The 17,704-nt window shown below is 46.7% G+C and overlaps 1 protein-coding gene across 1 annotated transcript; it reads right to left on the bottom strand.

The window, feature by feature from the left end:
• Positions 1–7,871: 7,871 nt before the first annotated feature.
• On the bottom strand, positions 7,872–13,174 carry lypd6b (LY6/PLAUR domain containing 6B). The gene is made up of 5 exons (XM_067261069.1): positions 13,141–13,174; positions 9,651–9,799; positions 9,414–9,512; positions 9,025–9,155; positions 7,872–8,755 (listed from the first exon to the last, which is right to left on the bottom strand). The coding sequence occupies exons 2-5, from the start codon at positions 9,772–9,774 to the stop codon at positions 8,585–8,587; spliced, it is 525 nt and encodes a 174-aa protein (XP_067117170.1). The 5' UTR covers positions 9,775–9,799; positions 13,141–13,174; the 3' UTR covers positions 7,872–8,584.
• Positions 13,175–17,704: the final 4,530 nt, after the last annotated feature.

Below are 17,704 nucleotides of genomic sequence, written 5' to 3'. Positions count from 1 at the left end.
TAAATAAATCAAGGAGAGATAAAACGCTCTGCCTAAAGATACACTTCAAAAGGACGTGTCTTACTTTTTGTTTGGAGCGCAGTATGATTTGTGCTGTGCGGTTGTTAAGTGTCATAGGAGCGGAACTGCTTATGTGTAAAAGTCATGTTATTTTGTGGGAGTGTTGATGGATAAACGGCTTTGCTGTCCCATATAAGAGGAGGGGTGCGTTTCTCTTCAGGTGAACTTGCTGTTTCTCCTCTGTAGTCTAAACTCTGGAGCAGAACAGGGACTTGCGGAAAACGATATATCTTGATGTTGGTGATGAACAGTAATTATTGGGAGTGTAGGTTTCAGTTGAAAGTGTGTTATTGGGAGTCAAGATATTTGTTTCCCCCTGGATTGGAACAACACAGGATTGTGTTACATAAGTTCACAACATATTTCCAGGACTGTACTAATATTTTACATTACATTTATTATTTATTTATCAGTCACTTTCATCAAAAGTCATATACAAATAGTGCTTAAAAGTAACAGACGATATGTGATCAGATACTTTCAAGCAGGCAGCATCAGAGACCAGCCCTTGGAGCTGATCATAACAGCTGAGTTGTTATTATCTGAGAGAGTCTGCCAGTCTATAAACCAATTAACATTTTACGGTGAAATCACACATTTTGTCACATGCTTGAGCTGTTATGCTGTAAAAGAAAATACATTATAATCTACTGTATGTCTTCACCTCAAATCCCCTTGGTAAAAAAAAGTTTGGGGAAAAACCTAAATAAATAACCATCATAAGATGGCCTGAGAGGGATCTAAGTGTTAACATCTTTTTTATTGAGTAATCAATTTTTATTTCAGTCTCACAGACTATTGCATGCTGTAAGTGATTATTCTCCCAGTCCTCCATCTGTCACTGATTCTGTCTGTTGGTTCTGTCTCTGATCACAAGTCGAGTCAGAGAGATCATTGGTTTCATGTACAGATTTCAAGCATGACTGAATTCCACTTGAAGTTAAGATCTTAAAAAACAGCCATTTCCCATAATTACAGCCTCGAAGCAGAGGATCGGGTCTCCCCTAATGGAGGAGTGGGGATGTCACAAGGACAGGCTGGAGATAAGGAGTATTTCTCCCCAGGATGAAAGAGAGGGAGGGAGGGAAACAGAGAGGGAGGGAGACCATGAGAGGTTGAGGAGGTGGAACAGGTATGGTCTGAAGTTCAATGGAAAGCGCCAGCTGAAAAAGGAATTTTATCACAAAAAAGTGCAGTATTTCAGGCAGTTTAGCCACGCGTGTGTGTTTGCATGTGTGTGTGTGTGTGTGTATATGTCTGGAATGAGTCCAAACACATACAACATCGGTATGCATTAGTTATTAAAATAAAAAAGTTTTTAAAAAGCCCCAAATATATTTAATAAACATAATAAAAACATATTTTAATATAGCTTCATGATGCTTGAAGGGAAAAAATAAAAACTTGTGCAACATAAGTTGTTGACTCCTTGTGTGGGTGAGGTTCAGTTTGCAGTGCATTCTGGGATACGGTGCCCATGCTCTTTATCAGCGTCCTTGCTGTCCATCAGGAGAGACAATAGGGATAGTGAGGAGGACACATCCACAGACAGAGACCCATTCATATGGAAGCATCCAGACCGCAGACATGCCGGCGGGGTCCAGGGTCCGGGATCCTGCCCTACACCTTCACTTAACTTCACTGGCCCTGAGTGCATCGTCTATATGTCCAAGGATAGACATGACATCCTTTATCAGGAGCCAAGACACTGAGCTGGTGTCTTCCCATCCTCCCACTCTGAGATCAGACAGATGAGAGAGAGGAAGCCAGATAGATTCCCTTCGGTGCACAGGGGTTCTGTTGTGGTGGATGAGAAGGATGCAGGGATTGCTGCCTCCAACTGTGTCTGCTCTCGAGTGGAAAGAGTCATCTTTTTGTTTTGTTTTTCAGTTTTTGATTGCTTTCCACACCTTTCTAATAGCTCAGTAAATCCCCTCAGCCCTGAGGTGTGTTTAGCGTGTGTATGTGTGTGTGTGTGTGTTGAGTGGATGTGTGTGTGGACGTGTTGAAAGCCCATGTTTGTGTTTAGTCCGTACCTCAGTATTGCAGAGAGCGCTCTGGGCGAGGGAAGCCACAGCTAACTCTTTAGTCTTCCCTGTCAACACGTCTAGAGGCCAAGTACGTCCCAGGTAAAGGGGACGTCTTGTTTGCTACACAGAGAATGACAAACCTAAGCTAGCCTGCCTCCATCATCAATCAAAATAATCATCTGACTCAATCTGTCCGATTTAAAAACATGCAAACCCATTAACTTCCTTCTGGGGTTTCACACTTTCATAGTTCTACACACCACATGTACCAGCACACTCCAAAGTGCCACATATATACCAGTATTGATGAAGCCTCAGGAAAGAAGCTGTCAGCAGATAAGTGTGCGTTCAAGACTCCTGGACACTTACGTAAAAAAAAAAAACAGCGCCAATACATCCGGAACTTTTTAGAAGTCCAAACCAGATGTGGAGATCTGAGGAGCTTCACACACGTCTCCCTTTCCAAACTGTGAATGGTACGAGCCACCTGTCTTGTGACCTGGATCAGAGGCAGGGTCACGCCACCCTCTGGTCCCTGCGGGGGGGGTTTAGTCTACGGCCTCGATCCTGTGACCTGGCCATGGACATCAAAGAACATGTTGGGTGGCAAGATGTGAGAGAAGGACAAACTAAGAGTTCTGATATTTGCAACACTCACAATGCAGATTGTTGGAAGACTCATAGATTGTTTGTTAGATATAAGAAGACTGGTGCAAACATGTCTGACTTTATTCGGTACATTTTAGTTCTTTTAAAGCTACATGAGGTCCAAAGGTTTAGAAAACATCATAACGAGGACGTCACCAACATTTCTGTGTGGCTTCTAATCTCAGCGGTAAGGGACTGAGGGGTTAATGAAGATGGAGGCGTGTCTTTCTAAACTTCCATCCCTCATGTCTCTCCCGGATCAGAGAGACGCTCCACAGAGACCTGATTCATCTGTCAGCAATCTCTCACTGAAAGGTGCCAGTCGGCTTTTGGATCGTCGCCCACGCCTTCATAAAAGAGATGGACGGCCAGAACCATCTGTAGTTCAGCCTGCAGGAATGCTGTTAGCGACTCATCGTCCTGCGCCTCACCCTTCCTGCCCTTCCTTTTGTGAGCTTTCTCCTCCTCCTCCTCCTCCTCTTCCTCCACCTCCTCCTCTTCCTCTTCCTCCACCTCCTCCACTTCAATTTTTACTTAAAAACCTCATCACATCAAGCACCAGAGGGTCTGAATGTCCCTGGAGTGTGTTCCACATACAGACTCACAGAGGAACGAAAGCACAACTGGAGGGATGGGAAATTATACATTTCCTTTGAAGTGATAGACGCTTACTTAGATCTCCGTGATCTATGACTAAGCAGCTACTGTCAGTGGTCTTCGCACCTAAAGCAATCCATTTACCCCCTGTTATCATTCCTCCATGATCACCCCCCTCCCCCCCCCCCCCCCCCCCGCACCCCTCCAGCTCTGAACGCAGCCCCTGTAAAGGTTACCCTCTCTGGGTAAACAGGAGGTGTTTGATCCCAGCAGGATCTCCAGGGCCGTCACAGGGCCTCCATCAGAGAGAGGGTTAAGAGATGTGCAAAGCAGATCACAGAAGTCCCACAAGCAGAAGTGTTTTTCCCAAATCCCCATGGGTGATCCTCCAGCAGCAGTGCTCCCAGGGAAAGGGCCTGACCTGCCATCGCCGCCCCACACATGAAGGGCCGTCTGGGGGGTAGGGTGAAGGGCTGTGACCCTCCGGCTGGATCTTCCAGGAGCAGACATGTGAGGTGGCTGGAACGACAAAGCCAGACGGTGTGTGTTGACACTTGGCAGGGAGTGTCTGGAGACAGGGGAGAGGACCAGTAGAACCTGATCAAGCATGCCACCCTGGCCAATCAGCTTCCTCACAGTGCCCCACTCAGACACAGGACCAGTGAGAATCAAGCATTCTTTTCTACATACTGTATTCCACAGAGGTGAGAAATCAACCTTGGAACTGTGTCTCATGCAAACTATAAACCCTCACATACAACATACTCACAAAAGCATTTTGGAACAACCTTTAGCTTCAGTCATTCCCTCAGCTTTAAGGAGGGGATGAGAATTGGAAGCAAAGGTGAGCAATGCACTGCGTACATCACCAGGGCTTTTAGCTTCAATATTAGACCTTTCCCCTCTCAGGGACAGAGCAGAGAGTGAAGGGAGCTGAATCTTTTAACCTGATGATCCCCCCTCTACACACACCCCATCTATCTTTGATGAGGGGGCTTGGGGGTTAGAAAGGTGTGCGGTTGGGGGAGGGGGGACCCCCACCATCACCATAAATAATGTAGCTTGAGGATCCTGGAGAAGAACATTAGCAACGTGGCCCAGTTTCACAGATGACTAGACTGATGGAGGCAGCTCTCTAAAGACATGACTGGTGGATAAGACAGTATCGAACCAGGATCCACAAAATCTATAATCATGTAGAACTTTGTTATCCACAGTTCTGTAGCTTTAAAACAAGTGTGTTGCTTTACTATGTTTATGTATAATTCTGTGCTGAGAATAAGCTGAGAAATAATACTAATTAATAATAATACAATATTACCAGACCAGATTTTTTCAAACCTCGTCTCTTTGATTCTGTGGTTTTAAATCAGGCATTGAGCTCAATGACGGTCATTTACTTCCACACTTGAATCACCTGTTTCTGGGAGTCCAGCCCTTCTCCTCTCCCGGGGACCAGATCCCCACAGCAGAACAAAGTGTCGGAATCTCTGTCAGCCAATTAGCACAGTGAACTCTGCCCTCGCATCGGAATGTTAATCCCCCATTGGCCGTCGCTGTGTCAACACACCAAAACAGCAGAGCGGGGTTGGGTAACCGACGCCAGCGCCGCTACAGCTGTAAAGTAAGGGCAGAACGCCGCTCCAACAGGGGGAACAATCTGCTTTTTTAAAGCACGAGTGATGGAAGCGTGTTCGAGGTTTTTAGAGGGCCTCGTCACAAGAAGGGGGGGCATTTATCCGAGCAAGGAGGGAGATGGAAGAGAGAGAATTAGAGGAGAGGATCCAGCTGGTCAACCGAGCGTGACAGGCAGTCTTGACCTCGTCTGGTTGGCCACCAGTGCCTGGGACAGACGATGACATCACAGTAGCTCTCCGGCTAACTTGATTATGACGACCCTTCCCTGAGGGTGGGGGGGGTTCCGTCAGTTGTGGCAAGGACAAGGACAATCAGATACCCCTCTAATGGATAGGAGCTGAATACCAAATGCATTCCATGTTCAATCCACTTAATATCAGACAAGAGCTAACGCTGTGCTTCAGCAACAGTTCATTTATTAATGAATCTTTTTCCATTCGAGTGGATTATCTTGATCATCTGCTGTGCTTCGTCCATCTTCTGTTGTACTTTTTATATGGACTATTTGTACGTGACTTTGGATTTTTTTAAATGTACATGTGATTATAAATTATAAAATGTGATTATAGAAAAGTTGAAGTCGTGGAGCCATGTGCATGGTCCATACCCCGCCACGCCACCCCTCACCCCTGCTACGTTCCCCTGAACTAGCTGCCCCCCAACCCTCCCTTGTTCCAGCTGGACCCACTGATCTCCATCTCACACTGCCAGCACAAGTCACTTTACTCTACTTACATGCACATGCTGTCAGGTTGTCCCCTAGAGCTTAGGTTATCAGTTGTTAGGTGATTTATTCAGCATTAGTCCTTATAATGTATCTCATTTCTATTTATATCACATTCAGTATATTGTCAATAAGACTACTAGCTCTTATGACTTTGTTATATCTGCCAAGTGGAGCCGGAACAAATAATTCCAATGTACCTGTATTTGTTACAACAGACAATAAACTTGAAACTCGAATAGACAGATCTAAGTAATATGAATCCAGTATCCTGAGGAAAGTTGCTCATGTTTCAGTGCCTCAATCTGTGTAGGTACTTGTTAGAGAAACTGACCAGGTTGAACATTCAGGATGACTCCTGACAGGAAACGGTAAAGGAACAAAGTCTTCGTGCCGCCAGTGGGTCTCTATGGGGTCAGAGACCTGTGCGTGTGTGTGTTTGTGTATGTGAGTGTGTGTGTGTGTAAGTGTGTTTGTGTACCGTTTGTCAGTACTGACAGGCTCCAGCTCCACGCCTAATAAAGCCAGAACAAAGACAGCAGCAGCCAGGGATAACAGCACACACACACACCCACAAACACACAGGTCCAGTGAGGCCTTTCTGCGTCACCAAAACACACACAGACATACACACTTTCACTGGCCCCGAGGAACAATGGAATCCCCTCCCCCACACAAACATACACACACACCCACACCCACCCAAGCACACACTCACAAAACCACAGCCAAACACTCGCGCACACAAACGAATAGAACATGTTCTGCTGTTCTAGTTCGGCAGTTCTAGTTAACATCCTTCAAGGCGGTGTCTATCAGGTGTGGGGACTGGGGCAGAATCCCAGACGGAGCAGGAAGGGGAAACCTCCCCCAGGGTTCGTGTCTCTGAATATGAGTGTCTGTTTTGACAGTTCCTTCAACACCTCCGCTCTCAAGACACGCAAGGGGCTGGTCTCAGTGAGGGACCTGGCTGTTGCACTCTCACTGCATAGGGGTGTCAGGGTAGCAGCCAGGACAGATCCAGGATATCCACGATCCAGGATATGATCTATCACGCAATGCCTTCCCCGCCAGCAGATCCCCAAAACACCCTAGAGAAGAAAAGACAAGCAAAAAAACAAAAAAAACCTCCCTCTCGCTCCTAGTCAGAACATACATGCACACACATGCTTCTCCAATCCCTTCCAAGGGTACTTTTGGAGATTAATGTAGAATTGGTTTCAGGTGGAAATGAAACGCAACGCTGGATCCCATGTCCGGTTTCTCTAATTTGATTTCCTCTTTTTAAAGCCGCTGCTCCTTAAAAACGCACTAACATACAGTTGGCTCACTATACTGTGGAGAGAAGGCAACAAACCCGATTTTATGGTAATTCATAGTTAGCGGAATTACTCAACAATAAACCTTGATGTTGTGGTGTTCATAACGTACAGTCTATGTATAGATATAAGTGGAGATGGAATGCCATGGCCAGACAATAGTCTATATTGACACAGCTCATGTAATAGGAGGATACTTTTTCATATTAATTATATTTACATTTATATTTAGTCATTTAGCAGACGCTCTTATCCAGAGCGACTTACAGTAAGTACAGGGACATTCTCCCCAAGGCAAGTAAGGTGAAGTGCCTTGCCCAAGGACACAACGTCATTTTGCACGGCCAGGAATCGAACCAGCAACCTTCTGATTAATAGCCCGACTCCCTAACCGCTCAGCCATCTGACCCCCTGATATTCATAATGGCAAACATGTGCATTCACATGTTTTTTGTCACTTTATGTCTAACAATGCATTAGATCCACTGACAGTACTGTACCCAATACAAGGCATCAATCTGGGCATCTTGTAGTTAGAGAGCTGAGATGTTGGGTTTGCTCTGTGTAAAAGTTAATGATGTTACCTCACAACAGTACAGAACTGGATATCAAAATACCACACTGGAATGTCATTTCGACAGAAGTTGTTGTGTAAGGACAAATGACTACAATACTTTCCAAAAACAAGCAGAGACACAACGATCCAGGAATCCAATAATTTTTTTCACGACTGTAGCCATTTAAATGTGTTTCGTACCTTTTTTACTGACATCCACATACAGTCCACACTTCTCCAACTGAGTATGCTATATTCAAGTTTTGTTAAAATCAAGTTCAAACATTTCATAAGTGCAAACATGGATTTGTCATACATCACACTAAAAAGATAAACCGGCATTGACAACCTAAGCGCAAAACTTTGCAATGACCGTCATACGACTCTCCTTTATAGCTAGTCTGTGTTCTTTGTCTAACGTCTGGTGCATGTGTTCAGCTTTTAGGAACTTGCTGTGATGAATGACACCAGAGCAAGTTGGTGAACATCACAAGACAGTTTTGGATTGTCCATGTGTTTACAGGTGTGCGGAGGCTGTGGCGAGTCTTGAGGAGCTGGACAGCATTATCTGTGCCACCAGTGGGCAGGTCGGAAACGAAACACCATCATCATCATCATCATCTTCATCATCATCAACCAAGTTTCTACTGGCTGAGTTACATGACCTTATCAGGAGTGCCACGAGAGGCATTTCTGAACTATCTCTGCATCCCCAGGCTCCAGAGTTCAGTCAGCTGGTCACATCAGTGTCCATGCTTCACAGTGAGTTTGTCTCAGGTTCATGAGTTCGGAGAGTCTGTCCTGGCTCCATGGTCTAGGTGGATGGAGCCCAGTCTTTAGCAGTCGTGAAGAACATCAGTATCACCTTGGTGAGCACTCCTGGGTGATAACTTCACCAACTGTTACGTCTGACGAACTGTCACAGGGCACATCCTTCACCAGTATCGGGGAAGATTACTGGTCTCGCGCTGTCGGTCCCACCCTCTGAGACCTCCTCTGATTGGCTGCTGTGTCACAGTAGGAGCAGCGTGGCCAGCCCCAGGCTGAGGAGTGTCAGTTTGCCTCGCAGCCTCTCATTGGCTGAGGAGGAGCTGTGGGCGTGTCTCTTGGCAAACACAGCGTTGGTGTGATTGGTGGGGACCTCCACGTTACAGACCATCCCTTCACAGCAGGAAACACACTCCTGGAGGAGGAGAGGGTGAGGAGGAGAGAGAGGAGAGAGAGGGGATAAGGAGATGGAAAGGGGGAGAGAGGAGAGGGGGAGAGAGGAGAAGATGGGGTGAGAGCAGAGAGGGGGAGAGGAGGAGAAAGTGGGAGGAGACAGGAAGAGAAGGACACAAAAAGTAAGTCAGGACAGAAAACAATTACAGATTTTTTGAAATATTCTTCACGATACATAGGATCCATCAAGTCACATCCAAATCATGCCAGCGTGTCTGCCAGGGGACCCACAAAGTGTCCTGTGTCTCTGTGGTGTCTGCAGCCGGACGCGTGGCAGTCCTGGTGGGCCGCACAGCGCTTGGTCACAGACCTGGTCCTGCCCTGGCTGCTGAAGTGGTGCACAGTCATGCAGAACTGGGTGTCTGGAGGGAGGAGACGGCATCCGAAACAAGCAGGGTCTTAGGATGGACAGGGGTAGTCATAGGAGAGGTATAATCAGAGTATTGGTGTATCTGTGAGTGTGTATTTGTAAGTGTGAGTGGGGTATGCATGTGTGTGTGTGTGTGTGCGTGTGTGTGTGTGCTCATGTGTGTTTCATTGTGTGTGTATATACGCATCTGCCTATGAGTGTGGCTGTCTGCTTGCGCAGTGTGTGTGCGTGTGTGTGTGTGTGTACTCACTCGGTGGGCACCACCTGTCTTCCGCCCAGCGATTGCAGTTATAGTTGTCCTGCGCTCTGTCACAGGTGAAACACTTGAAGCTCTTAGGAAACGGAGTGGCTGTAAGAAAATAGTCACGATTTGTCAAGACACAAAAACAACACTTTACAGCACAATAACATCCAATCACAGTGGCTTGGCCGAATGACAGTGGGGTTTGGACATTACAGCTGCTCGGGTCAATGTTGAGAACCAAACCTTCGACTGGAGGTCTGACGTTGTAGAAGTTGATGCGGTCGGCCTCCGCCAGGCCACAGCCGACCAACAGCAGGACCAGGAGCTGCAGACCAGCGTTGGGGTGCGGGGCCAAAGAGAACGCCATCCTCACTGCCTCTCTGTGACCACACCTGCAGGGGAGACAGGGGGAGGGGGTGACTACCAGTGTGGAGGAGCTGGTCCTATTGTGTGGACCAGCCTACTGAAGAGGGACTGAAGATTCCCACAGCCTCCTGGAGGGAGATGGGGTCTCTAGGGTGAGGGGGGGTGAGGGGGGGGGGGGCTCAGGGATCTTCTGACTCCCCTCACTCAGGTTCTGAGTGCCTGCTCCTAACCTTTGACCCCCAGCCCAGGTAACCTTGAGGTCGGGTGACCGGCCGCGGGGTCAGGTAGACGGGGTCAGCCACAGGAAAGTGAGCGGGTGGAGGGATCAGGACAGGCTCGAGCGAGTTTCACTGGGGTCTCAAGGAGTCAACCGATGGTCTCTGAGAAGGGGTTTGGTCCATAAAGAAAGTGGTTATTGGAGAGGCCACCAGAGGATTGGGGTCCACAGGGAGCAGTGTGAGGAGGGACCCATGTGAAGACCGTGGATACCCTGAGAAACAGTCCCTCTTAATGCTGCTTCTATCTTATATTATCTGAGTGAGACATCTGCAAGAATGCAGTATTAATCTAATGGTACAGTAGCTCATGGTACAGCGCAGTCCACGTAGAGAACCAAACCAGTAACAAGACACCCAGACCGGACCAGTAATAACACACCCAGACCAGTAACAAGACACCCAGACCAGACCAGTAATAACACACCCAGACCAGTAATAACACACCCAGACCAGTAATAACACACCCAGACCAGTAACAACCAGTCTCCTGTCTGGCCCCCCAATGGTGGAATCATCTCCCCACCTCCATCAGAGACACTGACTCCACACCTTACATTTACATTTAGTCATTTAGCAGACGCTCTTATCCAGAGCGACTTACAGCAAGTACAGGGACATTCCCCCCAGAGGCAAGTAGGGTGAAGTGCCTTGCCCAAGGACACAACGTCAGTTGGCATGACCAGGATTCGAACTGGCAACCTTCGGATTACTAGCCCGACTCCCTCACCGCTCAGCCACCTGACACCTTCAAGAAAAGGCTAAAGACGCACTTGTTCCGGGAGTACAACGGTACTTAATAAAGATTTGTTGGATCAGATGTTAGTTTATTTCCTCCAGGAACACAATGACACTTATTGAGGGACTCGCTGCACTTGTTGGTTAGTTGTAACTGATTTAACTGCTTGTACTCGCTGTGAATTATATTATTGTTGCTTGCTTTCCCCCATGTACACTCTAGCACTTTCGAGGATCATGTTGTTTAATTGAAATGTGTTTAATTACATTCTCTTCTGGTTCCACCCATTGGCAGTTATTTGCTTTTCAGAATGTATGCTTCATGTTTTGGCTACCCGCAATGTTCGTTCAATCTCGTTGTTTATGATCATTGCCCTATGCACTTTTTGTAAAGCTCTCTCTTGTAAGTCGCTTTGGATAAAAGCGTCTGCTAAATGAGTAAATGTAAATATAAATGTAAATAAATACGTAATTTGAAGTGTGCTTGTCTGTGGGGTTTAAGGTTATGTAACAGCCTTTAAGTAAAGGGAAGAAGAATCTTTTTTGAAATCACAAAATCTGCAAATTTATACAAAATACAAACATCCAAAAAACGAATAACCAATAAAAAAATACACAAGTCTGTACACCAGATAAAGCCTAGAGTTAAGTTACAGGGTAATGCAGGTAACACAAAATTATTTAATGCAGGTGACACACACGTGAAGCAGGTAAAACTGCCTAGTAGCTCAGTGAATAGTAGTGAGTGGCATGTGAATAGCATGAACTAGTGAATAGCATGAACCATTGAAAAGCATGAACCAGCAAACAGGTGTAGCGTCTATGTTTAAATGAATACAGCAGCCCTAATATAAGGAGAGGTGTGAGAGTGCCAGATACTGCGAGATGTACCTGGTATTAAACAACTACAAGCTAGTAGAATGTTTGCAGTAATGAGCTGCATACCTAAAGATGTCACAGGTAGTTGAGACTGAGGATGAGGGCTGTGAACCAGCATGTTGGTCTGTTGTCTGGTAAACAGACACACTGAGGCGGGCCGTTTGAAGCCTGGTCCTGTTCTCATGGCTGGTTTCTAGAAGATTCAACTTCTACTAGCATTACTTTATCACTTGGGGCGCAGGTAGTCGTGCTTGTCATTATTGGGCTGCATTCCAACATAATAAATACCTAATAAGTTATATGGAACTCAAAGGCCAGTTGAACAACACCTTGCCAAGAGGCAGAACTGACGACTTGGTCAAAGTCACCAGTCAGCCCTAATGAGTCCTCTTCCATGTCAGCAGTGAGTCAACAGTCACCTGTTCACCTCTGCCTACCTTAATCTGAGGGGCCAGAAATCACACTCAGACGCTGACCTCCAACAGAATCAATGTCTGAAAACAAACAAGCCCTCGCTTATCTTCTCACTCTGAACCAACACTGGCTCTGCCTAGCAGAGGCCCGGCCATCCATCACGCTGGAGAGGTCGCACTCCTAAGGCCCGTGCCGGAGGGGTGAAACGGAGCTTTTGAACAAATAAACATTCGACACCCCTGTGACACCTCAGGGGAGGGAGACTTCACGGCTCGCAGGGAGGAGACAAGAACGCTCTTGGTGTGACTGGCTAATTTTAGGTCATCTAACTGTTCTCAGGAGTGGTTCCCCCTTGAGGGAGTTGAACAACCTGAGTTGAACATGAAGAATAAAGGAAGACACACCTTCGACCATGCAAGTTATCACTGTAACAGTAAAAACTGAATTGCAAAACTGCATTAGGCTGATCATCATCTTACATTTAAATGAGTTGTTTTCTTCACGTAAATTATTTAAAATGAGAAACGAGGCCTTTCTCCTCCTGCTGTCCTTCTGAGGGAATTAAAGGAGTATGGTGTTGATTCCGTCACGTCCTCTGTGTGGAGCGGCACCTCAGTAACTAACACACAAAATAACCCCCCACTCCTCTCTCTCTCTCTCTCTCTCTCTCTCACACACACACACACACACACATCTATCACTTCCTACCCCACACCCCACACAGGCAGTTTCACTGGAATTAGCATTGGGTCCCACATCCAACTGCTGGTAGTGGAACAGGTTACTGTGACAGCTAAGGGCTAGTGGTCAAAATCCTGCCACTCAGTAGTAAATATAGGAATGGTGAGAAGTAACTAGAAAGACATGAGAAACAGAGTTATATAGATGTGGTGATGACCTCACACAAACACCACTACTAAAGTGTGTATGGTTAAAAAAAAAATACATACAAATGTGCCAATACCACATATATCTTTAAAAACTCCAGATTGGTCAATATATACAAACACATATATGTATTTCAATATGGAGCACACAAAGCATGTATGTGTAGGACTTACCTAACAGATGCAACAAAGTGAGGTCTTATCCATGTGTTACCAGTCAGTAAAAGCCTTGTTTAGCAGACCACAGAGGTCAGACTGAGTGAGATAGATGGTCCTCTAGTTGAATAGAAGCTAGGAGTCATTTCCTGATGGCCACCTCCCTACCAACTCAGAGTCCCTCAGGGGTCAATGACCCCCAACTTCCTGACTCTGCAGCAATGTGATTGGATGACGGGTGGGGCAACCATGGGAACAGTCGGTGGCTAACAGACCGGTGTCAACCCCTCTGCCAGCCCACCTCATTAGCATTCACACACACACACCCACGTACACACACACACTTGATCTAGGGGGAGGGGGAGATGTCAGCAGATACTGCCACAGATCCTTATTTCAGAGAGGTTGTCTGGGAGGTAAACCCAGATTAAACATGTCCCAGAGAGAGAGATTACCAGCCTATCATATCATGTGACTCAAGTCATTTCCTTCCTTGACACAGTGCTGCCAGGTGGGAGCATGGGAACGGGTTATAGGTTATCGCTAGCTGGGAAAAGGTTGTAGTAAGCGCTATACGCTACCTGGGAACAGGTTACGGGTTAGCACTAGCCACTTGCTGGGAACAAGTTACTGGCTAGGAATTTGTTGGTAAACAGGTTACTGGTTATCACTAGCCAGTAATTAGATGGGAAAAAGTTACATGTGTTAGAAACTATCTGGGAAAGGTTTATAGGCTAGTGTTAGCCACTAGCTTGGCTTGAAACAGCCTCACTATCTAGTATCTACACTATTGATTCTGGTCACCTAGACAGGTCACATGAGGAAACCACAGACTTATCAGGTTGACTATAGTGAGACGTAATCAGTCACCAAACATTTCAGCAATTAGCCTGCACACACCCACCCACCAAACAGAGTATGCCTGGCACTAAGCAATGCTTGAAAAAGTTTGTTTTAAAGAAACTCTTTATCAAGCCTTCTTTTTCGACAGAAACACAACCACAGCAGTCCTGGCTAATGGCACTCTTCCTCTCTGCATCAGCAGGGCTTTCCTCTCGCAGGTCTCTGAGATCAGAGAGAAGCACTGGTTCCCATGACGAGGAAGGAAGGCAGAGAGAGAGAGAAAAATGGAGAGAGAGAGGGAGAGAGAGGGCTCAGTGTCTCAGCAGGGGGCTAGTCATTTTGTGGAAGGATTTAAACCACTTCCTGCCCTGCAGTTCCGGACGAAGCTCGCCCGACTCTGTAAAACACATTCCAGAAGTGGTGCACCTGATGTCTTACCAAGCACCTGGCTCTGATAACTAGTCCTCAGCATGGTGCGTGTGTGCATTTGTATTAGCAAATGTGTAGGTGTGTGCCTGCATGTGTGTTTGAGTGTTTGTGGTTGGGTGATGGAGCAGACTGAGAATTTCTTCAGCTTTTAATTTAAGCCCTGATCTCTGCTTCCTGCTCCACTGAGTCCGGTAGCATATTTCCCCAGCGCATTCAAACTGCAATGCATTTCTACACTTAACTGTGTTAGAAATGTTAGCTGTGAGGGATCCAATTATCTTGATGCGAAAGCACATGTTGTCTGTGTAATAAGCCTAGCTTCTGAAGAGTGACCACAAGATGTTCTGAAAGAAAGACAAGGTGGTCCGTTTATGCATCATATATCTCTGAGATGTGACCATTAAATTAAAGTGATATAAATCAAAGAAAATGAATGCTAACAGTGACAGCATGTGTATGTCATTTTAAGTGGTTGTCTGTGTGGGGGCATCGGAGGAGAGGTTGTAATCTGATGAGGAAGTGCCCTCAACTTTCTGATAGTTAGTGGTGAGCTAGTGGTGGTGACCCACCCCCCCCCCCCCCTCCCCTCCCTCGTTCCCCAAGGCTGGCTCGATAAACTCAGGGGGAGATATCATCCCTATACAGCGTAGCTGGAATGCTACATGTCAGTGAAGTTTACAACACCTTCTGAGGACCTTTGAACAAACCGTATTTTAAATGCTGGGAGGCATAATTCTAAACCAACAAGAAAATTCCCCGTGTCAAGACAAGAATCAAATACTCAAATACCCTCACTTCACGGTAGACCACCCCCTTTTAACATTTTTACAATTCTTCTGATAAAAAAAGAAAGATCTGTCTTTATAACCTCACAAACCGACTTGAATTTCCACGTCATGAACATTCAAACCACATCAAACGCTCTTCCAATGTGTAAAACTGTTGGGTGGCAAACTTCTTTTGGTGCAGTTTTCAGCCCACAATCACCTCTCCCTCGGGCAGAACTGGTAGGGTTCCTCAACTGTCAAACAGATTAACTTCTCTGTCATTTCTGCTACTGGTCCAAGGCTGGTCTTTGGGGATATATGAAACAGGTGAGCTTCAAATGAGATTCTATCAGTGTATTGAATTAAATGGAAAAATGGTTTTCAGATAAGCACAAATAAAAAGGGAGATATACTGTTGATTTGGATTTCTAAACGCGATAGAATAATTGATAGCTGATCACTGTTTTCTATCAGTGTCTCCTATCAACAGCAAGTTATCTAGGGCAGGATCATCTTAATTAGTTTACGGAGGCTGTATCAGTTAAGGAGAGATTTAACAAGAGGTGATGCAATCTCATCGCCTGTTCACAACAGCTTCCGAAGATTAAAGGAGAGAGAAAGATAGACAGACAGAGATGGGCAGAGAGACAGACAGAGCAAAAGAGGGTGAGACAGAAAGAGAGAGACACTATTTCACTTGTGACAGCATTTCACCTTGATGTCGCAACTATTGTCTGTATGCGATTACACTGTGGCAGCTCAAGATGCCTCGGGCAATCAAAATGACAGATTTATTACTTTGTTTTTGGCGTTGAGAGTGGAGAGTCCTTCGCTACCACAGGTGAAAGGAGAGAGAGAGAGACAGGATGAGGGCGTGGCCTCGTCACAAACAGTGCCATAGGAGTGGCGGAACCCGTCTGTGCATGGTGGCTTGTGTCAGGGTGCGGATGACAGCGATCAGGGAGGCCTTCAGGCTGTCGTGGCCAGCTTAATGCCCGACCGTCATACACAATGCCGGGGTCTATTTTTGACCTCAGCTCACCATGGGTTAGGAGAATGGTCTGAGTCATGGTTTCAGAAGGGACGTTGGGTGGTGGTGGGCTTCATGCCCTAATCTAACCTCAGACCTAAACTGCTGATTCAGCCTTGGTTTGACCTTTCTGTTCTGTTAACGACACTGGTCTCTATTGTGTCTGTTCCCTTCCAATAGAACTCGTCGTTAAAAAACGAAGGACACGAAAGGCATCAGAACACTTTATCAGCCAGGGGGGATGGGTGTACTTAACCGCTAGAGCATTTGACTGCACATTAAGAGGTCACAGGTTCGAATCCCCCCTGTAAACCAACACGCCCAGCTGTTGATAGTCATCTTCACCGGGCCATTCCCACAATGCACGGCTATACACCTGCTGACAACACACCAGGTGAGCCAGGGGGCGGAAGCGACCTCTGCGGGGGTCCACATCGCCCGCTGGGCAGAGCTTGTCCCTCGGCGCCGCCGGCACAGAGTGGTCCTACGCGGCCGTCAAAGGCACCGGCAGGGGCTGCCCACAGGAATGTACTGCCTATCAACAGAGCACCCCCTTAAGATCACAGAGAGAGGGTCTCATGTTCCTGTTTGTGTGGAACACAGCGGGGGGTGTGGAGAGAAGATGACTCAGGGAGATGCCTCAGAGAACGTCATCTCCAATAAACCTCCCCCTGGAGACCGGAACTTCAAACGAGAGCTTACAGGGAAAAGATGCCCATTCCACAAATGCGTTAGTTCCTCCGCCTCTGCAGCAGTGGAAAGCACTTGGGATAATTAACAGCAGCGTCCCGTTTGTACCATACGATATTGCGAGCGAGTACAGACATGCTTAACAGGTAGCGGTGCACAAGCAGGGGCGGGAATAAACGACAAACGACATCAGCATGCAAACGAATCCGTTACCTGAGAGATCCTGATGCACGCTCTTGTCTTCACCTGCCAATAATCCTTGCCTGCAAGAAAGAAAGAAAGAAAGAAAGAAAGAAAGAAAGAAAGAAAGAAAGAAAGAAAGAAAGAAAGAAAGAAAGAAAGAAAGAAAGAAAAAAACGGAAAGGTTAGAGAAGTATTCCGGTCCCTCACTGCTCCCAAAAGCAAACTGGTATGTGATCACTGTATGTCGTCAACAAAACAAACTGTTTTGTGGTTACTGTGTATCCTGAAACCAAACGTGATCCCTGGTTACCTAAGTGTGCCTTTTAACCGCCAGCCCCAATCTGTCCTCCCCCTCTCCCACGCATGGAGGACCCTCCACACCAGGAAGTGACAGGGGGGCTGGCCGCTCGTAAAGCCCTGGGGACAGGCTATATAAACCCTGGGGGCCTTTTGGGTGGGTTTTATGGCTGTGTTGTGGGAGAGTGGGTCATTGGACCGCCTTAGACAATGCCTCTGGGCCAGAACACAGCAATGAGGGCTGTAAAGCACTTCGACCCTCCAGACACTCCACTGATGATCAACAGCAGAGCTATGGAGAGCCGTAAGCGCCCTGCTGTGAATGGCAGGGTTGGCCGTAGAC

Source organism: Osmerus mordax, chromosome 2, assembly GCF_038355195.1.
Source record: "Osmerus mordax isolate fOsmMor3 chromosome 2, fOsmMor3.pri, whole genome shotgun sequence".
In the NCBI taxonomy this organism is placed as follows: domain Eukaryota; kingdom Metazoa; phylum Chordata; class Actinopteri; order Osmeriformes; family Osmeridae; genus Osmerus; species Osmerus mordax.
The sequence above is the reverse complement of the archived record's forward strand: the minus strand, read 5'-3'. Positions and strand labels throughout refer to the sequence as shown.

Coding starts and splice junctions, on each gene's coding strand:
- lypd6b (XM_067261069.1), bottom strand. CDS start 9,774: ATGGCGTTCTCTTTGGCCCCGCACCCCAACGCTGGTCTGCAGCTCCTG. Junction 9,513..9,650: donor CGTCAGACCTCCAGTCGAAG/GTTTGGTTCTCA, acceptor ATTTTCTTACAG/CCACTCCGTTTCCTAAGAGC. Junction 9,156..9,413: donor AGACAGGTGGTGCCCACCGA/GTGAGTACACAC, acceptor TCCTCCCTCCAG/ACACCCAGTTCTGCATGACT.